Source organism: Ornithorhynchus anatinus, chromosome 14, assembly GCF_004115215.2.
Source record: "Ornithorhynchus anatinus isolate Pmale09 chromosome 14, mOrnAna1.pri.v4, whole genome shotgun sequence".
In the NCBI taxonomy this organism is placed as follows: Eukaryota; Metazoa; Chordata; class Mammalia; order Monotremata; family Ornithorhynchidae; genus Ornithorhynchus; species Ornithorhynchus anatinus.
This window is the reverse complement of record NC_041741.1, coordinates 48,376,251-48,398,812: the sequence shown is the minus strand read 5'-3', so window position 1 is coordinate 48,398,812 and position 22,562 is coordinate 48,376,251. Positions and strand designations below refer to the sequence as shown.

The following is a 22,562-nucleotide window of genomic DNA, read 5'->3' as shown; positions in this document are numbered from 1 at the left end:
CAGTCCGGACTCGACTCGTTGATCGGTGCTCCAGCGTGTGTTTAAGGCGTTCTCCGCGGGCTGGGAAATTTACACAGTAGGGGCAGGAGATTTACACATTCACAGCGTTGTTGACACTCCCCCTCCCCCGTGGCCCCGCTCACCGCCGTTCGGAGGGCGCAGCTCAGCGGGCCCCGGGCCCAGCCCCACCGCTCAGGTGTCACGGTAGTAGTTGTTGAAGTTGATGCGTAACAGGAAGTCTTCCAGGTGGGGCTGGTAGCCCCTGTTGACCAACTTGGTGACCACTGCAGGGCGAAAGGACAGCCAGGCTCAGCCGCCGCCGGGTGGGCAGAGGCCCCGGGCGACCCCCGAGCTGTGGCTGGAGCTCTGGCCTCCGGCCCCTCCCGCTCCGCAGGGGAGCGGACCCCAACGAGACCCTCACCCTCCCGCGAGCCCCTCGACGGACCAACCGGGGCGGGGGGGGCGGAGGGGGGGGGTCTCCACCTCAGGCCCCGACGGGCCGCCGGGAGAAGAGAGGGGGTCAGGGAAGCTGGGGGGGGGGGCCCTCACCTTTAAAGAGGAAGTGGGAGTAGTACTTGAAGGTGTTGTAGGACTGCTGGATGAGGGCGAAGTTGGGGTGCTGCAGCGAGCCACCCGAGGGGTCGGGGCTCCAGGCGCGGGAGACCAGCTGCGTGCGGAACTTGAGGACGAGGCCGAAGATGCTGTGGATGATGTTCATGACGGGCACCGCCTTCTCCGTCAGCAGCCCCCTGGCCGGGAGAGGGACGGCGTGGGAGGGCGGGCGGGGGACGCCCGCCGAGCGGGCGACTGAGACCCGGGACGGGGTCCCCGTCGTCCTCCCCCCTGCACACGCGCTCCGCCCCACCCCCTGCGGCCCTGCGAGGTCCAGAGCACCGGCCGGCCCCGGCTCTCGGGAGGCGTCACGCTTCGGACTGCTCCTGCGTCTCCTCCTCTTCCCCGATCCCCGAAAGCCCCTTAGCGAGGCGAGAGCCGGACCCGCGCGCGTGGAGAGGCGGGCTTCACACGGCAAACCGCCGGTGCCCCGCGGGGGCCGGGTCTTCCGAAGCCGGTCGGGGGCGGAGGGGGGATCCGCGGATCGCGCCCCCTCCCCCGCCCAGGCTCACCGGAAGATGGCCTTGTTGAGGTACTCGGCGTGGGTGTGGTGGATGTCCTCCAGGTTGCCGACGGAGGCCAGCTTGTTCCCGAACTCACACCAGGTGACGTGCAGGATCTGGGTGGCGATGTAGCCCTGGATGACCTTGACGAAGTGCTGCATCTCGTGCTTGTACAGCTGCAGCTGACGGAACTGCGCGCTGCCGGACGCCGGGTGCACCAGCGCTGAGGCCGGGGGGCGGGGGAGACGGCCGATGTCAGCGCCGGGGCCCAGCCCGGGCGGGAAGTCGGGGGGCGGGGGGGGGGGGCGCGGCCGGAGGGCCCAGACAGGGAGGACGCGGGGTTCGGGTCAGTAAGTGGAGAGGACGGACAGACCGGGTGGACAAGACGGAGAGGGTGGGAAGCAGAACGGTCTAGGGGAAAGAGCGTCCGAGGACGGGCGTCCCAATCCCGGCTCCGCCACAAGCCTTTGTGACCTTGGGCGAGTCACTTCCCTTCTCCGGGCCTCGGTTCCCTCATCTGTACAATGGGGTTTAAGACCGTGAGCCCCACGTGGGACAGGGACTGTGTCCGATCCGACGGGCTCGTGTCCGCCCCGGCGCCGAGAACGGTGCTCGACGCACAGCGTGCGCTTGACGGATACCACGGTCGTCCTCGTGATTAGTGTTACTCCAAGGGACTCGGGATGGGGGGCGGCTTCAGGCAGCCGGAGGAGACCCCGCTGGTTCCCGGGGAGGGAGCAGGGTATGACCGTGTCGGGGGTGGGGAGGGGGCACCGTTACCTGTGCGCTTCAAGTGGACGCAGACGTCCTTTAGGGTCCACGTCACGTGTTTCAGCTGGAGCAGGAAGGAGAAGATCTTGTTGTATTTGTTCATGCAGCTCCCGGTGATGACGATGTTCAGGGGCCAGTCCACCTGCACCACGGGCAGCCGCGGGGGTCAGCCTTGGGGCCGCCCCACAACCGGACCGAGGAGTGGCGGGGAACCGGGGAGGGAGACCGGATGACCCCCTGGGGCCCGGCCGGAGAAGCCCCACGGTCTCGTGGACTGGGAGTCGGAAGGTCGTGAGTTCTAATCCTGGGTCTGCCACTTATCTGCTGGGTGACCGTGGGCAAGTCACTTCACTTCTCTGGGCCTCGGTTACCTCATCTGGAAAATGGGGGTTAAGCCCCATGTGGGACGGGGGCTGTGTCCAACCTGATTCACTTGTACTTACCCCAAAAATGGTATTTGTTAAGCGCTTACTACGTGCAAAGCACCGTTCTAAGCGCTGGAGGATACAAGGTGATCAGGTTGTCCCATGTGGGGCTCTCAGTTTTAATCCCCATTTTACAGATGAGGTCACTGAGGCGCAGAAGTTAATAATAATAATGTTGGTATCGGTTAAGCGCTTACTATGTGCCAGGCACTGTTCTAAGCGCTGGGGTAGATACAAGGTCATCAGGTTGTCCCACGTGGGGCTCACAGTTAATCCCCATTTTACAGATGAGGGAACCGAGGCACAGAGAAGTTAAATGACTTGCCCACAGTCACACAGCTGACGAGCGGCAGAGCCGGGATTTGAACCCGTGAAAGTGACTTGCCCGAAGTCCCCCAGCTGGCAAGTGGCGGAGCCGGGATTAGAACCCACGGCCCCCGACTCCCAAGCCCGGGCTCTTTCCACTGAGCCACGCTAACGGCGCTCGACACAGAGTAAGCAGTTGAACGAAACCAACATCATCGTCGGGGCAGGGGCCCGGATGGGCCAGGGTCCGCCCAGATTCCCCGCCCAACTTCGGTGGGGCAGCCGGGCACGGGTCCCCCTCTGGCTGCCGGGCTCCGACTCCCCGCTCCGGGTTGCGCCCCCGGCCCCCACCCCTCCCTCCCGGCGCTCACCTTGTAGCGCAGCTCCAGACAGCTCAGCGCGTCGGGGGCGTTGGGGGCGAAGCCCGCGGGCAGGTACTTGAGGGCGAAGGACAGGTTGGCAGCGAGCTGGGAGTCGCCGTGGAGGCTGCACTGCAGGGCTTTGTTCAGGAGCGAGTTGAGAACCAGCGGGTTGAGGAGCTCCCCGGGCGTCTGCCCCGATCCCAGCTGGAGCCCCCCGGGGAGACACGGTCACGATCCCCGGCCCCGCGGCCCCCTCCCCCCGACCCGCGTCACCCCCACGCGCCCCCTCCGTCCCCCGCAGGCGGCTGCCGGCCCATCGCCTTCCAGAGCCCCCCGCCCGCCCGCGCACCTTCTCGAAGAGCATGTCGCTGAGCGACTGGGCAAACTCCCCGTCTTCCATGAGCAGGAAGTGCCTCAGGGCCGCGAAGTGCTTCTCCACGTTGAGCTCCACGAAGAAGTAATCCACGATGGCCTTGTTCACCAGGGACACGCTGCGGGCGGGGAGGGCGGCGCTGGCACCCCGAAGGCCTGGTCCGCCCCGCCCCACGGACCCGGCCACCTCCCGACCGGGCCCCGGGCCCTCCCGGTGGGGAGAGTGAAGTGGGAGGGTGGGCGGGGGGCGTCCCAGGCAGAGTAGGGCCCCTAGGGCAGCCCCGAGGAGGAAACGCCGGGCAGAATCCGGGACCGCGGCTCTTCGGCTGGGGATTTCGGGGAGGGAGGGAAGGCTGGGAAGCCCTGAGAACTGGGGATCCGCGGGGGGCAGTTGGGAGCAGGGGCGGCAGCTTAACGATAATGAACGTGGTATTGGTTGAGCGCTTACTAACAACAGTAATGATAATGTCGGTATCTGTTAGGCGCTTCAATTGTGCAGAGCACTGTTCTAAGCGCTGGGGGAGATACAGGGTCATCAGGTTGTCCCACGTGAGGCTCCCGGTCTTTATCCCCATTTTACAGATGAGGTCACTGAGGCCCAGAGAAGTGAAGTGACTTGCCCACGGTCACACAGCTGACAAGTGGCAGAGCCTGGATTCGAATCCATGACCTCTGACTCCCTCTTTCCACCGAGCCACACTGCAAATCAGGTTGGACACAGTCCTTATCCTGCATGGGCCTCTACAGTCTTAATCCCCAATTGACAGACGAGGTAACTGAGGAGCAAAAGAGTGAAGCGACTTGCCCAAGGCCACGCGGCGGACGAGTAGCGGAGCCGGGATTCGAACCCACGGGTTTCTGCCTCCCGGGCCCGCGTCCTAACCGCTAGGCCACGCTGCCTCTGACGGACACTAGGGGTGCGGGGCCGGAGGGGGGACCGCGGGGGCCGGAAGCGGCGGGTACTGACTGTGACACCAGGGGCGCGGTGACGGAGTGCTTCATCAGCACGGGCAGCGACAGGAGCTCGCTCAGCTGCACGGCCGTGGCGTCGGCGTCCGGCCGGGCCTGGGGGTCGGCGAGGAAGGAGAACGCCCGCGGCGCCACGTGGTGCAGGAGGTGGGAGACCGGAGGCTCGGCTGCACGGGCGGAAACCGGGTGGCGTCGGGCGGGCCCCGAGCCCCCAGTCGCGGCGGGGGCGGACGTGGCGACCCCGGGGCCCGGCCCCCGCGGCCCCCCAGCCCGGACCGGCCCTCACACATGAGCTCGTAGCTGTCCTGGTACTTCTCCAGACGGTACTGGTCTGCCAGGGTCCGCAGGTAGCTCTGCTCCCTCTTCCACGTCGCGTCCTCGCCCTCCTCCCCTTCTTCGGTGTCCGGCCCGGCCCCTCGGGGTCCTCGAGGCTCCTCGAGCTGAAAAGCAGCAAGCCCTTATTAGTCACTGCCTATCAGTAACTGCTGGGGCAGGACGGAGGAGTAAGAAAAGGGGGAGACCCGGGGAGAGCAAAGCATTCATTCGATCGTATTTACTGAGCGCCGACCGTGTGCGAAGCACCGTCCTAAGCGCTCGTACTGGGAGGGAACCGGCCTGGGGGCTAACGGAGCCCCGTTAACGGGCGCTCACTGGGCACAGAGCATTGTTCCGAGTTCCGAGTAGGAACGGGGAACCGTGCTGAGCACTCGAGGGGCCCCGCCGCCCAACGTTCACGGCGGGGGAGGACTTTACAGCTCATGAGGGAGGCGTAAGAGTAGCCGGAGCTGAGTCGGATACCTTGGGGGCGGGGGGCTGATTCGGGGAGAGGTCTTCGCTCTCGTCACTGGTCGTCGCTGCAATTACAACAGACGGTAGGTCAGGGGTCCGGCTCTCCCAAAGGCCCCATCCCCTACCCCCAAGACGGCAGGCTGGGCCGCCGAGAGTGCTCTTCTCCCACTCCGGAGAGCCGCTCGGTCCCCCGGCCCCCCCGCCCGGGGGGAGCCCTCGCCCACCGGCCGGCTACCTCACCTGGTTCGGCCGTTGCCTCCGCCGGCCCCCCCGCCTTTAGAGCAGATTCTCGGGGGCCCCAACCCTCCTCGGCCACCCCCTGGCTACGTGTGTCACCCGGCCGGACGGAGGAGTCGGCCGGAGGGGCGCCCTGCCCCGCATCCGGGGCCCCGTCTCCGGAGAGGGTCAGCTCCCCCAGCTGAGAGCTGGCCTGGGGCGGGTGCCCGAGGGCACTCCCCGGCGGCCGGGCGGGGGCCGCCTCAGGCACGTGGTTCCCCGCTTCGACGGTGGCGTCGGAAGCGTGTCCGTGGACGCCCCGCCTCGGCCGGGCGGGGGCCGCCTCGGACACGTAGTCCCCGATCTTGATGTTGGCATCGGAGGCGTGGCCGTGGACGTTCCACCGGGGCCTGGCGGGGGCCACCTCGGACACGTACTCCCCGACTCTGATGTTGGCGTCGGAGGCGTGGCCGTGGACGCTCCACCTCGGTCTGGCGGAGGCCACCTCGGACACGTTCTCTCCCACTCTGATGCTGGCGTCGGATACGTGCCCAAAAACGTTCCACCGCGGCCTGGCGGGGGCCACCTCGGACACGTAGTCCCCGACCTTGATGTTGGCATCCGAGGCGTGGCCGTGAACGTTCCACCGCGGCCGGGCGGGGGCCGCCTCGGACGCGTAGTCCCCGACCCTGATGTTGGCATCGGAGGCGTGCCCGTGGATGCTCCCCCGTGGCCGTGAGGCCCCCGCCTCCGCGGCGTACCCTCCCACTTCCAAGCGGGCGGCGGAGCCGGGGCCGGGGCCGTTCCAGCGCGGCCGGCCGCCCCGGGCCTCGGACGGGCGTCCCCCGACGCGGACGTGGGAGTCCGAGGAGTGGCCAGGAGGGTCGGGGACTGGCTGGGCGGCCTCCCCGCCGGCGGCCCCCTGGCCGGGGACGGCGCCCGCGGTCGGCCGCAGGACGGAGCTGAAATCGTAGTCCACCTCCCGAGAGCCTCCCGGGGCGTCTCCGTCCCCGGCCGGTGCCGGAGCCAGGCCCGCGCCAACGGCCCGCAGAGCGTCCTCGAGCGCTGGGACCGGGGCCGGGGCCGGGCCGGTGGCCGGGGTGTGGCCCGGAAGGAAATCGGTCAGGTTCAGGCCGGAGTCGGAGGTGGGCAGAGCGTCCTCCGCAGCGGCCTCCTCTACCTCCTGACTCTGAACAGCGGCCTGGGAGGCAGGGGAGGGCAGGGGGTGCCCCACGGGCTCGAGACCAGCGGGCAGGGTCTGAAACAGAAGCGAACTGTGCAAGCCGGGCTTCGGCCTCAGGGTTTCACCCGCGCCCAGGGGAGCTTCCCACGCTCGCCTCCTCCCTCCCGGCCCGGATCAAAGGATTGAGACCGTCGGGAGGCGACAGCCAACTCCCCGTATCTCCTCTCGGGCATCGGGGGGACCGAAAAGGATGTCGCAAGAGGGGTCCCGGCCCAGAGAGCCCCTCCGGCCACCGCCGGCCCCGTAGGGTCAGTCCTCGGCCACCGCCCCCGGCCCGGCCGGACAGGGCGGCCAGGCCTCCCGTAGAGCGTCGGGCACCCACCTGAGAGGCCGGGGCCGGTCCTTCCCCGGCCGGGCCGGCCGCGCCCCGGGGGTCCGCCCGGGGCTCGTGCTCCGATTCACCCGGGGCTTCTCCTCGTGCGACACTGTCGAGCATTTCCTGAAATCCAAACCCGCCAGAGAGACGGGAGCCGGTCAGCCTGGAGCTCCGAAGCCGGACAGACACACAAACACAAACACCACCCCTCCCCCCAACTCCCACCATCCCCCCGCGCTCCAAAACTGCCAAAGAGATAAGAGCCAGTCAGCCTGAAGCCCAGTAACCGGACGGACAGACACACACACACACCCCCAATACCCCCCAAACGCAAACCTGCCACAGACACTGGAGCCGTTGAGCTCAGAGCTCAGTCGCGGGACAGACACACACGGACAACACCCCCCACACAAAAACCTGCCACATATACAAGAGCCGTTTAGCCCGGGGCTCAGCAGCCCGACAGACATACACACACCCCCTCCGGACACAAACCGGCCTCAGAGACGGGAGCCAGTCGGCCTAGAGCTCGGCAGACGGACCGGAGCACACGCAAAAAAACCCAACAGCACCCGCCCCTCTCCTCAGAAACCTGCCATAGAGACCGGAGCCGGTCAGCTTGCGGCTCAGTAGCTGGACAGACAGACACACACACAAACCTAGAGACGGAAGCCACTCGCCTTGGCGCTCCGTAACTGGAGAGACAGACAGTCTCTCCGTCTCTTTCCCCCCCTTCCCGCCCACTCGCCGGACGCTACCTGAATTCGTTTCTGGTCGGCGAGCAGGAAGCTGAGCCGGGCGGCGTCCAACCTGTGGCGCTGGACGGTCCAGAGGGCCCGCTGCTCCCGCCCGGCGGCCTCGGCCGTCAGCTTGCTGTAGCGCTCCATCAGCTCCTGCCTGGACGGGGCCGGGAAACAGACCGTGAGCCCGCCGTGGGTCGGGGACCGGCTCCAACCGGATTAACGCCTTCCTACCCCAGCGCTTAGAACGTGCTCGACACACAGAGATTAACAAATGCCATTCAAAAAAACAAAAAAGTTCCCTGGGCGAGCCGCTGCCGGCCCAAAGCCACCTCGTCCGGGAGGCCTTCCCGGCTCAGGTCAGCCCACCGCCCGCCCTCGGTTCTCCCTCCTCCGTTTGATTCTCTCCCCTCGGCACTTCGCATCTAGTAAGCGCTCAACAGAAGCCGTATTGAATCAATTCAGAAAGAATTTTTCCCCGATTTTTTGCTGTCTTCTATCATTTGTATCTCCGTTCTCACTTGGTTCTCTCGACTGCAAGCTCATCGTGGGCAGGGGATGTTTCTACCAACTCGGTCACACTGTTATATTGTACTCCCCCAAGTGCTTAGTACAGTGCTCTGCGCACAGTAAGTGCTCAAGAAAAACGACTGATTGATGGATAATAATCATAATAATGTTGGTATTTGTTAAGCGCTTACTATGTGCAGAGCACGGTTCTAAGCGCTGGGGTAGACACAGGGGAATCAGGTTGTCCCACGTGAGGCTCACAGTCTTCCTCCTCCCCGTTTTCCAGATGAGGTAACTGACCCTATTTTGCTTGGCACTTTACATCCAAGCGCCTCTCCCTATAGATTGTAAGCCCGTTGAGGGCAGAGACGGTGGCTTTTCATCTACTGAAGGGGTTCCAGAGTCAAGTACAGCGCTCTGCACACATCAGGCACGCGTGCCGGCACCCTGAACCCGGAAGGCTGCCGGAATGGTGCTTGGCACCCAGCAGGTGGTCTCTAAAATCCTGTCCCAGGGACTAACCGACTGCTCCAGTTGCCAGAAAAGACAGCGACTCGCTACCAAACGCCGGCTTACAAGCCGGAAACTTCCCTTTTCCCTCTCCCGGAACCCACAACAGCTTCAAAGCAAACAGACCTCGCCAGTCGGCCTGGCTCAGTCTGCCAAGGCCCCAACCTGACGTGGGTTCTCCCGTGCCTGCTTCCTGACTCCCTCCTTCCTTTAGGGTACTCATTAAAGCTCTTACTATGTGCCAACCACTGTTCCAAGTCCTGGGGTAGATACAAGTTAATCAGGTTGGACACAGTCCCCGTCCCACCCGGGGCTCACACCCTTAGCCCTCATTTTACAGATGAGCCCAGGCCCGGAGGAGTGAAGTGACTCGCCCTAGGCCACGCAGCAGACAGGTGGAGGAACGGGCATTAGAACCCGGGCCCTTCCGACTCCCAGGCCTGTGCTCTAGCCACTAAGCCAGCGTGGCTCCGTGGAAAGAGCAAGGGCTTTGGAGCCAGAGGTCATGGGTTCAAATCCCGGCTCGGCCATTTGTCAGCTGTGTGACTTTGGGCAAGTCACTTAACTTCTCGGTGCCTCAGTTACCTCATCTGTAAAATGGGGATTAAGACTGTGAGCCCCACGTGGGGACAACCTGATTCCCTTGTGTCTACCCAAGCGCTTAGAACGGTGCTCGGCACATAGTAAGCGCTTAACAAATACCAACAAATACCAACATTATTAAGCCACGGTGCTTCTCCAGGGGACACGGGTTGCTTGGCCATGAGGAAATTCTAAAGAGGTGGGGGATTTTGCTTCCTAGATTCCTGTTGGCAATGTCATTTAGCTCGGTTTTCCAACAACACCTACTGCCAACTGTCCAAGGTGGCGTTCTCTACAGATCGCCCCCGCCGCCTCTATCGTTCAGAGACGAGTGGCTCTACTAATTCTCTCCATTAAAAGAGAATCGAGCTTTCAAGGTGTCTTTCCTCACGGAGATTCCACCCTCCCTGGGACAGAATGAGTCCTCTGGAGAGCCAGGCTCCTTGAGGAGGGTGTGGGAGAGATGTGGGGGAGGAAGAGAGAGAGGATCCGCCCAAGCCACCCCGTGCCCCGGCCGGGAGCCGCCCGGAGAGTCCCGCACCCCTCACCTCGCCTTCCTTTCCAACTCCTCTTCCAAGGCCTTCAGTCGGCTCTCCCGCTCCCGCAGCTCCCGGGCGTAGCCGAAATCGTCGTCCGCCTCCTCTTGCTTCGCCGCCAGCCGACGCTACGGCGACACGCGCTCGGAGTCCGGGAGCCCGCCGGCGGCCGCCCCCGGTCCCACCCGGCCCCTCCGGCGGCTGAGGCGACCCCGCATACCTCCCGGTCCCGTTCGAACTGCTCCTTCAGCCTCTGGAACTGCCGGCGCTTCTTGGCGTCCAGGGCCACCCTGGCGGCCGTCTGCCGATCTGAGGCCGGGGGCACACCGTGTCAGCGCGCACGCTCCACGCGGGCAGAGCCGGGGCTCGGGCCGAGGGGCGGGAGGCAGGGCCGCCGGACTCACCGCTCACGGCCTTCAGGGCCTCCCTCGCTGCTTCCCGGGCGTGGACGGCTAACTCTTGCTTGGCGATGTCCATGCGCAGTCCCTGAAAGAGAGGCGCGGGAGCCCCCGGGGTCACCATCTTGCCGCGAGGCAGGGTGGCCCAGTGGATAGCGTACGAGCCTGGGAGTCAGGAGGACCCGGGTTCTAATCCCAACTCTGTCATCTGTCTGTTGAGTGATCTCGGGTAAGCTGTGTCACTTCTCTGGGCCTCGGCTACCTCGCCGGGAAAATGGGGACGAAGACTGTGTCCGAAGTAGTTATTTTGTATGATCTGCCCCTCTACTTAGGACAGTGCCGGGCAGATAGTAAGTGCTTCACAAACACCATAACAAAAACCACAACTCGGTCGGCCCGTGGGTGCGGTAGGTGGAGGAGGGGGCGCGAAGGAGAGCGCCCAGGGACCCAACCCATTCCCAGGCACTGCGGCTGCTGATAGCGAAACTGTGGCAAGATCAGTAAGATAAACGAGCAAGCGGTGAGAATTCGCCTACGCGCTGAGGTGACCGGGTTTAAGTTCCAGTCCGTCAGCTCGCTGTGGACATGGAATGAGTCTATTATATTGTCGTGTTGTACTCTCCCAGGCGCTTAGTACAGTGTCCTGTACACAGTAAGCACTCAATAAGGGGAAGCCGTGCCAGGGAAGGCCTGCTGGAGGAGGTGGCTCTTTAAAGACACATTTCTCAGCTGTGCTGCATTGGTGACGGAGCCCGACCTCCATAATAACAATAATAATGATAATGATGGCATTTATTAAGCGCTTACTATATGCAAAGCACTGTTCTAAGCGCTGGGGAGGATACACCTCATTAATAAAAGAAATAGGGACCCTCGAGAAGCTGGAGCCATTTCCTTCCTTCCCGCGCCCGCCGCGCCTCCCACCGTTTACCTTCTCTTCCTTGCTGACGGAGCTGTAGCGGGCGATTCTTTCCATCCGGCCGACGTACAGCGCACAGTCCCGCTCGATCTCCTTCAGCTCCTCCAGGGAGAAAATGACGGAGATGCGGGGGACCGGAATGTCCGAGGAGCAGATGTAGTGCTGCCGAGGAAACGTATCCGCCGCCGACCCGTGAGAAACACGCTTCTCTTGAAGGGCCCCGCGCTTCACGCTCACTTTGACTTGGTCTGACAGTGCTTCGCCCACACTACGCGTTTAGTAATATAATAATAATAAACGTTCATTCCATCGTATTTATTGAGCGCTTACTGTGGGCAGAACACAGTACTAAACGCTTGGAAAACACAATTCAGCAACAGAGACAATCCCTACCCAACAACGGGCTCACAGTCTAATAGTAATAATGGTATTTATTAAGCGCTTGTACAGGACACAAGAGGGTTGGACACAATCCTTGACCCACATAGGGCTCACGGTCTTAATCCCCATTTTACAGATGAGGTAACTGAGTCACAGAGGATGTGAAGTGATATGCCCCAGGTCACAGAGCAGACGAGTGGTGGAGTCAGGATTAGAAGCCAGGTTCTTCTGACTCCCAGGCCCGTGCTCTACCCATTAGGCCATCCTGCTTCCCTAATAAATACAAAAGGTGGGCTGAGTGGTTTTAGCCTTATTCTGATGGGAAATCAATCCAAAAATCTGTGCATTTCTGAATCGCCGCAGTGGAGAGGGGCAAGGTTCTGTTATATTTTCCAGCAGGGGATATGGTTTATTCATTCAATAGTATTTATTGAGCACTTACTATGTGCAGAGCACTGTACTAAGCACCTGGAATGTACAAATCGGTAACAGATATGGCTTAGGATGAAATATTAAAATTTCTCATTTCTCCAAAACCACGAGGTTTCAACCGAAGGATTGAATGTAATAAGTATTATTGTATTTTTTTATTTTAATAAAAATGGCTCTAATGAGTAATGTAGTGAACCTAAGACCCTGCACCACAACATTAGCAATTAATAATATTTAAAGCTCACCTCCTCCAAGAGGCCTTCCCAGACTGAGCTCCCCTTTTCCCTCTGCTCCCTCTACCCCCCCTTTCACCTTTCCGCAGCTAAATCCTCTTTTCCCCCCTTTCCCTCTGCTCCTCCCCCTCTCCCGTCCCACCCCCTCAGCACTGTACTCATCCGTTCAACTGTCTATAATGTTGGTATTTGTTAAGCGCTTACTATGTGCCGAGCACTGTTCTAAGCGCTGGGTAGACATAGGGGAAGCAGGTTGTCCCACGTGGGGCTCACAGTCTTAATCCCCATCTTACAGATGAGGGAACTGAGGCACAGAGAAGTTAAGTGACTTGCCCACAGTCACACAGCCGACAAGTGGCAGAGCTGGGATTCGAACTCATGAGTCCTGATTCCAGGGCCCGTGCTCTTTCCACTGCGCCACGCTGCTTCTCTATCTTCATTACCCTATTTATTTTGTTAATGAGATGTACATCACCTTGATTCTATTTACTTGCTATTGTTTTAATGAGATGTTCTTCCCCTGGATTCTATTTATTGCCATTGTTCTCGTCTGTCTCCCCCGATTAGACTGTGAGCCCGTCAGAGGGCAGGGACCCGTCTCTGATACCGATTTGTACATTCCAAGTGCTTAGTACAGTGCTCTGCACATAGTAAGCGCTCAATAAATACGATTGAATGAATGAATGAATGAATGAATAATAATTACGGTATCTGTTAAGCGCTTGCTATGTACCAGGCACCGTACGAAGCACTGGGGTGGGGACAAGCAAATCGGGTTGGACACGGTCCCTGTCCCATGAGGGGCTCATAGTCTCAATCCCCATTTTGCAGACGAGGGAACGGAGGACCAGAGGAGTGAAGTGACTTGCTCAAGGCCACACAGCGGACAAGTGGCAGAGCTGGGATTAGAACCCATTACAAGGTTAGTCCCACAGCCCTGCGGGCCAGGATTCTGTGCTCGATGGCGGAAGTGCGTAGACCACTCCTCTCCTCATCTTCGAGACCCACCTGAAAAGCCCATCTCCTCCAGGAGATCTTCCCTGATGAATTTCTCACCCCCCGAGCCTATTCCCACCCCCTCCCACTAACGGCCACTTCTACGTCACTTGAATGCTTGGATCCTCACCTCCCCCAACTCCTACGTGGGAAAGGAACTTTAAATACCTTTATACTCTATTACTTCCTCCCAGAGAAGCAGCGTGGCTCAGTGGAAAGAGCCCGGGCTTGGGAATCTGAGGTCACGGGTTTGAATCCCGGCTCTGCCACTTGTCAGCTGTGTGACTGTCGGCAAGTCACTTCACTTCTCTGTGTCTCAGTTCCCTCAGTTGTAAAATGGGGATTAATTGTGAGCCTCACGTGGGACAACCTGATGACCCTGTATCTCTCCCAGTGCTCAGAACAGTGCTCGGCACATAGTAAGCGCTTAACTATCAACGTTGTTATTATTATTATCCTTAAATTATTTCAGTGTTCAATCTCCTCAACCTGGCCCTTGATGGCGGCACAAGGACAGTTGGAGAAAACTTTGTGTTAGTAACCCTCCCGGACCCCCACTGTCGTCATTAGAGATGCGCCATCCCACCCCCTTCGCTCGCCCCTCTCCATCCCTGACTCCCCCCCAGTCACCCAGCACAGACCACCCAACCCTCTGACTCGCCCCTCTCCATCCCCGACTGTCCCCCTAGCCTGGACCATCCAAGCCCCCCGGACTCTCCCCTCTCCATCCCTGCCTCTCCCACCAGTGACCCAGCCTGCACCGCTCATCCATGGTTCCGTCCAAACTCCCCCGGGACCTGCACAACTCGTCTCTCTGGGGGAAGCGTTTCCACGTGCTTCCCGTGAACCTGTCGCCCTCCAGCTCCAGCGGGACGGGATCTGGGGAACAGCAGTCCCGTGTGAGCCCTGTCCTCCCTGCCCGCCCCAACGTGGCTCTGTGAAGGAGGGCGTAGGAGAAGCCGGATGCTCCGGGGAATACAGATGCTAAGAGGGTCCTGGAGCTGGGAAGGGGCCCTCGGGAGGTTTCCCAGTCCGACTCCCAGTTTCCCTGGCACAAGACACTCATTCTCTTCTCTCTCTCACGTCCCCCCGCCCAGCAAGCACTTACCCGGGGACAGCACAACTTCAGGAGGTTGATGGTCTTCCCGCATATATACACATCGTTAGCAATATGCTTCAGGAACACCGGGACGCAGTCCTCCACTTCTTTGGAGATCAGAACATAGCCATGGGTCCAGTAATGCTTATCTAGACAGCAGAACGCCAAGAAAGGTGGTCAGGAAGAGTCCAGTTGCCAAAACCTCCTCCATACTCACTAATTAAGCACACGCACGTGTGCTTAGGCGTGTGTCCACGTGTGTGTGCCTATGAGGGGGGTGGGGGGAGAGATCTGGGCCCTGAACAAAGAAAACTAAACAGACTCAGTCCCTGTCCTCTACAAGCTTACACGCTAAGATAAGCCATGACAGTCGCAGATTTATAAAACTAAGGAAAATGGAATCCAAAAGCCAGAACTAATAATTTCACCTTGAATCTGCCGAACGCTTTCATTTCTCCAAAGCCCTTTTTCATCAACTATCTCACTTTATCCTGATAAGGAAATGGAGGCTTGGTTAGGCCTGGTTTCAAAGGAGGAAATGGAGGGCCAGAGAGGTTAAGCGACTTGCCCAAAGTCACACAGCAGGCCCGGGGCAGTGCCGGAAATCGAACCCAGGGCTCCTGACACCGAGACCCATCCCGGTCAGTCAATCGCATTTATTGAGCAGTAACTGTGTGCAGGTCGCTGTATTAAGCGTTTGGGAAAATACAACAGAACAGTAGGACAGACACATTCCCTGCCCAGAGCGAGCTTACAGGCTAGTGGGGGAGACGGACATTAAAATAAATTAATAGTTCTCTTTCCCAAGGACTCGTATACGTACCTCTGAAGCTGAGATACTCTTCGTTCACCTGAATCATGAACTCTCCATAAGTATCTCGGAACACGCCACTGTACACCCAATCATAGATAAACCTAAGGGGAAAAGGGCCAGGAAATAACCAACCAAATGTTCCATCGGTCGGCTACTTTGTTAGCGGCTGTATCTTTCACTCTCCAAATTGTTCAGAAACGTTGGCAGCTCTCTGGATTGTTTAGTTTTGCTGATAGTGTTTGTGTTTTGGGGTTTTTTTTAGATGGTATTTGTTAAGCATTTACTAGGTGCCAGAAACGTCCTTGGGACAGATACAAGATAATCAGGTTGGGCACAGAACCTGTCCCACATAGGGACATTGAGAAGCAGCGTGGCTCAGTGGAAAAAGCCTGGGCTTGGGAGTCAGAGGGGTTGGGTTCAAATCCCAACTCTGCCACTGCTCAGTTGTGTGACTGTGGGCAAGTCACTTTACTTCTCAGTGACCTCATCTGTAAAATGGGGATGAAGACTGTGAGCCTCATGTGGGACAACCAGATTACCCTCTATCTACCCCAGTGCTTAGAACAGTGCTCTGCACATGGTAAGCGCTTAACACATACCAACATTATTATAGGACTCGGTCTCAGATCCCATTTTAAAGATGAGATGACTGAGGCACAAAATAGTTAAGTGGCTTGCCCAGGGTCACAGAGCAGACAAATGGCAGAGACGGGATTAGAACACAGGCCCTGCCTCCCAGGCTCGTGTTCTTCCCACTAGGCCACGCTGCTTCTCACTTGGTTCTCCTCCTATTCCTCTGGCTGACCCTTCTCAGTCTCTTTCACCAACCCTTCCGCTGCCTCCCACCCCCTAACTTGGGGGGTTGGCCCCTCAGGGCTCAGTTCAGCTCACCCCTCACTCCCTGGGGAGACCCATCATCCCTATGGCTTCGACGGCCACCTCTACGCAGATATTTTCCAAATTTCCCACGCTAGCCCCAACCTCTTCCCTTCTCCGCAATTTCACATCTCCTCCTGCCTCCGGGACATTTCTCTCCGGAAGCCCCACCGGCAGCTCCAGCTCACTTTGTCCAAAACTGAACTCGTCTTCCCTCCCAACCCGATTCTTCCTCTAACTTTCCCAATCCAGTTGACGCCACCTTGGCATCATCGTCGATGCCTCCCTCTCTTTCCACCCGCATATTCGATCAGCTACCAAATCCTGCAGGTTTTTGAGGAAACTGAGGCCCAGAGAAGTTAAGTGGCTGGCCCACACCATCAGCCTCCTCGCTGACCTCCTCTCCCCTGTCTACTCTTCACTCCACTGTCCGGATCATTTTTCTAAAACTTTCATTCCGTACCCGTTTCCCAAATCCAACTGTCGTCCATCCCTCTCCTAGGCATCAGGCAGAAATTCTCGACCAGGGGCTCTGACGCTCGATCAAACCTATTGTCTTTGCCCGCTACTCCCCAGCTCGCATTTTTCGTTCTTCTCAAGTTAATCTTCTCCCTGTGTCTCGTTCCCAACGCTTTGCTTCCTTCGCTGCCTAGAAGGCCCTCCTTCCCGCTCCCCCAATCAGCTGACTGAGGCAGGGAAAAGGAAACAGATTCTGGCATAAGATGTCTCTCGGTTTGCAAATAATCTAGACCTTGGCCTGTTGGAAACAAGCTGTTACAAGGTTCCGACGTTTGGCTCGAGGCCAGAGCGAAGAAAGCCTCACGGCGCATTTGTCCCGGACAGAGACAGAGACGGGAGGCATGGGGTCCCTCCGGGCCCACGGCTGGCAGCACCCCCAGCTCCCCCAGTTCCCCACGGCGGGTCTGCGGGCTCACCTGGTGTAGGGCTCGCAGCTGGTTTTGAGCAGGGACAGGAGAACGGGGTAATACTCGTTGCTGCAGTTGTTGAGAGCCTCTTCGTACAGGTAAGAGAGCAGCTTCACCCCCTGAAGAGGAACAGTGCAGGAGCCCGTTCCGGCAGGGCCGAGCTGAAGGCGGAGACGGGCCCGGGAACCTGCCGGGCTAGCGGGGACGGGGACGGGGGACACACCCATTCGAGATGGAGAGCGGAAGACTCAAAATGAACGGTAGCTATCGGTCTCGCTGTCGACATCTTGCTCACGCCCTTCTCCCCTCACATGCGGCAGACCATCGCTCTCCCCATCTTCCGAGTCCTCCTGAAACCCCATCTCCTCCAAGAAGCCGTCCCTGGCTGATTTCCCGTATCCCCTTTGTTTCCCCAGCTGGTAGATCAGTGCTTCTGGTCCCCATTAAAAACTTCAGGACTCCTGTCACTGCTATTCATCGAGCACTTATTATGTGCAAAGCACTGTACTATGTGCTTGGAAGAGTACAACAGAATTGGCAGACCCGTTCCCTGCCCGTAACGACCCTACACAATCTCCCTTAGCCCTTTTTGTACAGATTTTACACACCCCATTAGTGAGGCAGTAGCTCATATATAGATTCCCCCTTTCCTTCTTCTGCCTATCTGAAATTTATTTTAGAGCCTGACTAGATTTTAAGCTCCTTGAGGGCCGGGATCAACGTCTTCTGATTCTACTGTAATACGCCCTTGGCGTCTATATAACGCTTTTATTCCCAAAGCGCTTTTGGCCTCCCCGTTTTACAGATAAGAAAACCGGTAGCAGGAGGTTAAGTGACCTGCTCAAACAAGAGGCGGATGGCAGAGCCCGGACTTTAATCCAGATCGTCCGGCTTCCAGACCGGCAACCCTTCCGCCACATTCATTCATTCATTCATTCATTCGTATTTATTGAGCGCTTACTATGTGCAGAGCACTGGACTAAGCACTTGGAATGGACAATTCGGCAACAGATAGAGACAATCCCTGTCCATTGACGGGCTGACAGTCTAATCGGGGGAGACGGACGGACAAAAACAAGACAACTTAATAGCAATAAATAGAATCAAGGGGATGGACACCTCATTAACAAAATAAATAGGGTAATAAAAATATGTACACATCCCGCCTGCCTCCCCTGGACCCTCCCAAATGCTCAGTAAGGGCTCTGCACACAGTAGAAGCTCAATAAATACTGACGATTGAATGACTGAACAGAAAGAAACACTTCTTCACCCGGCCCAGCGGTGAACACGGAGAATCTCCTCCCACAGGCTACTGGAGAGCTGAAACACCAGCAGGTCCCAGAATGGTTTAGATGAATCCGTGGATCAGTGGTCTGTGCTGGGTCACTGGGGGACAGTCTGGGATGTGGAGAGGGGAAAGGCGGGGATGTGGGATGGTCCGCACTGGGTCACCGGAGGTAGAGTCAGGGATGGAGTAAGGGGAGTTGGGTGGTCCGTGCTGGGTCACTGGGGGAGAGTCAGGGTTGGAGAGGGGAGAGTCGGGGGGGTTGATAATAATAATAATGTTGGTATTGTTAAGCGTTTACTAGGTGCCAAGCACTGTTCTAAGCACCAGGGTAGATACAAGGTAATCAGGTTGTTCCACGTGGGGCTCACAGTCTTAATCCCAGTTACAGATGGAACAGAGGCACAGAGAATGATAATAATGTTGGTATTTGTTAAGCACTTACTATGTGCAGAGCACTGTTCTAAGCGCTGGGGTAGATACAGGGTAATCAGGCTGTCCGACATCAGGCTCGCAGTTAATCCCCATTTTACAGATGAGGTAACTGAGGCCCAGAGAAGTGAAGTGACTTGCCCACAGTCACCCAGCTGACAAGTGGCAGAGCCGGGATTCGAACCCTTGACCTCTGACTCCCAAGCCCGGGCTCTTTCCACTGAGCCACGCTGCTTGTGACTTGCCCACGGTCACAGAGCTGCCAAGTGGTAGAGCCGGAATTCGAACCCATGACCTCTGACTCCCAAGCCCGGGCTCTTCCCACTGAGCCACGCTGCTTCTGGGCTGGATGGGCCGTGCTGGGTCACCGGGGAGAGTCAGGGATAGAGAGGGGAAAGTTAGGAGCATTTGCTGAGGCATCCTCTAGACTGTAAGCTAGCCGGGGGTAAGGAACTTATCTGCTAACTCTGTGGTATTAAACTCTCCCAAGCGCTTAGCACAGCGCTCTGCATTCAGTAAGCACTCAATAATACCACTGATTGATCTCTGACAATGAGGGTTGGCGTCCAGAAAGACAAACATCACCCGGTTCCTCCGAGCGGGCTGGTGCCGCTGTCGGAGACAGACTTCTGGGCCGCGGGCTGACCCAGAAATACCTTTGCTTATGTCGTTTTCTTGGGTAGAGTCCGATCCCCCCAGGCCGAGCTACAAATGGCTTCATCTCTTCCGTGTCTCGTTTATAATCAGAGGCCCCACCCCGGCCGCCAGCCGGACCCGACCCACGTCCCCCGTAGGGGACCACCGGTGCATGTCCGACCGCGGAAACCACCACTCACCGTCGGGAACGGCCGAGCGCCAGCTCCCTCCCCGGGCCCCACGACGGCCGTGCCGATGCCGCAAAGCTCCGCTAAGTACCTAATAATAATAACAATAACAATTGTGGTATTTGTAAAGTGTCTACTACTATTAATAATAATAATTATGGTTTTTGTTACGTGCTTACCACGTGTCAGGCACTATATTAAGCGCTGGAGTGGATACGTGCAAATCGGATTGGACACAGCCCCTGTCCCACGTGGGGCTCAGAGTCTCCAATCCCATTTTCCAGATGAGGGAACTGAGGCCCAGAGAAATAAAGGGACTTGTCCAAGGTCACACAGCAGACAAGTGGCAGAGCCGGGATTAGAACCCAGCTCCTCTCACTCGCAGGCCCGTGCCTTACCCATTAGGCAGTGCTGCTCTGGGCCTCAGTTATCTGCCCAACCCGATCACCTTGGGTCTAATCCAGCGCTTAGAAGTACCTGGCACACAGGAAGCGCTTAACAAATACCATGAAAAAAGTCCGGTCACGGGGAGAAGTTGGCCGGCTCGAAGGTCACCCCCTTCTCTGATGACCCAGTGACGTCAACCCTAGCACCGAAAGCGGAGATAACAAGGGCAGCGGGGGTCGGTCTGGCTCGTCGTTCTGCGGATGAGCCAACGCCATCACCGCGCCTCCCCGCTCGCCCAAGCAAATGGCGGCTTCTCGGGTCCATAACTGCCTCGGACAGATGAGAGGATCGGGCCACCAGCACCCGGATGAGATTCAGCAGGGGCAAGACAGTGTCCCGAGTGGTCAAATACAGGCTGACCGGGCACGGGGCTAGCGGGTGAAGTCGCCAGTGAACGCCACGTAACACCACGAGAGGCAAACAACCGAAGGAACAGGTCAGGAAGTCACTGGCTCGGCTGCCCTTTCCCGGTCCCTGACCTGTATGGACACCGAGATGGGCTTCCAGTGCGGCAGGAGAGATCGCAGTCGGACCCAAGAAAGAACTTCCTGACCGTCAGGGGGACAGACGCTAAGAATGGTCGGCCCGGGGGGGATGGTGGGTGAGTCGGTCCCCTGCGCAGAGGGAGAGGGCCGCCCCCGATGACCTCTCCGCGTCCCTCCCGGCTCTGGGATTCCGGGCTTCTGTTGCCGCCTTGACCGGAGAGAACTGAACTCTCACCTCAACTGGCGTCCCAACTTCTTGAAGAGAAAACTGATGGTCAGAAGGCTGAGGGTGGGTGAGGTGGACAGGACGCAGGCCCGATAATACTGCAGGTACTTCCTCAATCCGCTGGTGAAAGCCTGCGGGAGACCGAGGATCCCATATGGCCCCTTCGGCCAAACCTACTGCCCGCCGTGAGCCGAGCCTCCCCACAAGCCCGACAGCACGGCGTGGTAGCCCCTGGGAGGGGACCAAGATCCCAGCCCAGACCCGGAATAAGCGCCTTGAATCCCGCTGCTTCTCCCTACTGGGATAACGTCACAGATATTAAGTCCCCCTTTCCTCTCTCCCAATCCCTTCTGCATCACCCTGACTTGCTCCCTCTATTCATCCCCACTCCCAGCCCCACCGCAATTATTTACATACCTGTAGTTTATGTATCTACTTCTATTACTGTCTGTCTCCCTCTCAAGACTGTAAGCTCACTGTGAGCAGGGAACGTGCCTGTTTATTCTTCCATCGTACAGTGCTCTGCACACGGTAAGCGCTCAAAGAATACGACCGAATGAACGAACTGCTTCACGCCGGCGAAGGGAGACTTGAGGCTCTGGAGCTTTGGACCGAGCGGCACCTCCCCCTCGCCGGCGCCACCCTAGCCGGACGTCCCCGGGCCCAAGGCCCACCTGAAACACGAGGCCCTTGTCGTAGGAGGAATCCAGGACGGGTTGAAGGGAGAAGCGGCTGAGCCGGGTGTAGCACGTCCCGCAGTCGGCGACCTCGGCCAGCAGGCTGCTCACGCTCTCCGGGGAGGTTCCGGACACGTAGACTCCGGCCTTGACCACGAACGCCTGGCTGGGCTGCGGCGGGGAGGAAGTGGGGAGGCCCAGTTGGCCCGAGCGGTCGCCTCGGTGGCCCCCGCGCTCCTGCGGCGGCACGGGGGAACCCTCGAGGCCATCGCGGACTCGGGCTGCGATCCTCGGCCGCGGCGCGCCGAAGGAGATGGCGGCCGAAGCCGAGCCGACCCCGACAGCTGAGCCACCGGACCTCTCCGCCCCGAGGGACTGTACCCAACCTGATTATCCTGCATCTACCCCAGGGCTTAGCACGGTGCTGGCCACGCAGCAAGCACTTCAAAAGCACCATACTTATTACGCGGCCAGGGCCGGCCAGCGGCAAGACTGGGCAAATAAGGCCGGTTGGCACGAGCGCTGTGGCCACAGTAAGCGCTCAATAAATACCATTGATCGGCTACTGCCGGGGGACCCCTCCCTCCATCGCCTCCTCAACACAGCTTGAAGCGAAGGCCCTTCCTCCCGGCCCCGAGGGCAATCGGCTACTCCCCTTGGGGGGCGGAGGTCAGGTGTCAGGCTTGACAACACCCGCGCTCTCCAAAACCTTCTCTAAATCCCGGCTGATTGCAGTTAAAGGGGCTCTCGGGAAGGAAGAGAAATTACCTCGCCCAACTGGGCCACCGCTAATAATAATAATGGCATTTGTTAGGCACTTACTATGTGTCAACCACTAAGCGCTGGGGCAGGTACAAACTAATCAGGTTGAATACAGTCCCTGTTCACAGTTTTAATAGCCATTTTACAGATGAGATAACTGAGGCCCGGAGAAGTCAAGTGACTGGCCCGAGGTCAGGCAGCAGGCAAGTGGCAGAGCAGGGATTAGAACCCGGGTCCTTCTGACTCCCAGGCTCGCTCCCTACCTACTAGGCCTCGCTGCTCCCCTGTCACCGCGAGTAACATCGGGATGGAGCATCGTCCCCCGGGCTCTCGGCCCTCCCTCCTTCCGTACCTGGTCCAGGGAAAAGGTGGCCGAGCCGACCCCGATGAGGACGTTCAGGGCGTCCTTCACCAGCTGCCGCTCCTTCAGCAGGACGAGCTGGGGCGGCTGCAGGAAGCTGCCGCTCAGGACCTGCAGCTCCCCTTCTCGAAGGCGATAGAAATGATCAAAGGCTTCTCTCCCGGCCTCCGTGAGGAACGGCTCCTCCTTTTTCCCGGGGGGACTTGATTCCAGGAGAGGCAAAA

General features: G+C 59.0%; 1 protein-coding gene and 1 long non-coding RNA gene across 7 annotated transcripts in view; one reads left to right on the top strand and one right to left on the bottom strand.

Annotated features, from left to right (window-relative positions):
• Positions 1-22: 22 nt before the first annotated feature.
• TUBGCP6 (tubulin gamma complex associated protein 6) overlaps positions 23-22,562 on the bottom strand; it is a 28,949-nt gene continuing 6,409 nt past the window's right edge. For 4 of the 6 annotated variants that reach the window (XM_029078604.1, XM_029078606.2, XM_029078605.1 and 1 more), the window contains exons 4-26: positions 22,330-22,540; positions 21,213-21,386; positions 20,548-20,669; positions 19,393-19,471; positions 16,846-16,955; positions 15,044-15,135; positions 14,230-14,369; positions 11,092-11,241; positions 10,167-10,248; positions 9,983-10,071; positions 9,775-9,890; positions 7,643-7,781; positions 6,891-7,007; positions 5,350-6,583; positions 5,119-5,174; positions 4,607-4,760; positions 4,319-4,487; positions 3,329-3,470; positions 2,989-3,183; positions 1,896-2,028; positions 1,125-1,338; positions 550-749; positions 23-284 (exon numbers count right to left, since the gene is read on the bottom strand). In XM_029078604.1, the coding sequence (XP_028934437.1) occupies positions 193-284; positions 550-749; positions 1,125-1,338; positions 1,896-2,028; positions 2,989-3,183; positions 3,329-3,470; positions 4,319-4,487; positions 4,607-4,760; positions 5,119-5,174; positions 5,350-6,583; positions 6,891-7,007; positions 7,643-7,781; positions 9,775-9,890; positions 9,983-10,071; positions 10,167-10,248; positions 11,092-11,241; positions 14,230-14,369; positions 15,044-15,135; positions 16,846-16,955; positions 19,393-19,471; positions 20,548-20,669; positions 21,213-21,386; positions 22,330-22,540 (4,210 nt within the window). In that variant the 3' untranslated portion in view covers positions 23-192. The remainder of the gene's footprint in view (positions 285-549; positions 750-1,124; positions 1,339-1,895; positions 2,029-2,988; positions 3,184-3,328; positions 3,471-4,318; positions 4,488-4,606; positions 4,761-5,118; positions 5,175-5,349; positions 6,584-6,890; positions 7,008-7,642; positions 7,782-9,774; positions 9,891-9,982; positions 10,072-10,166; positions 10,249-11,091; positions 11,242-14,229; positions 14,370-15,043; positions 15,136-16,845; positions 16,956-19,392; positions 19,472-20,547; positions 20,670-21,212; positions 21,387-22,329; positions 22,541-22,562) is intronic. The other 2 variants (XM_029078607.1, XM_029078608.1) reach the window with 2 other exon arrangements.
• On the top strand, positions 16,853-19,495 carry LOC120638819. Its single transcript, XR_005660798.1, has 2 exons — positions 16,853-16,934; positions 19,304-19,495. It is a non-coding gene; the product is annotated as an uncharacterized LOC120638819 (long non-coding RNA).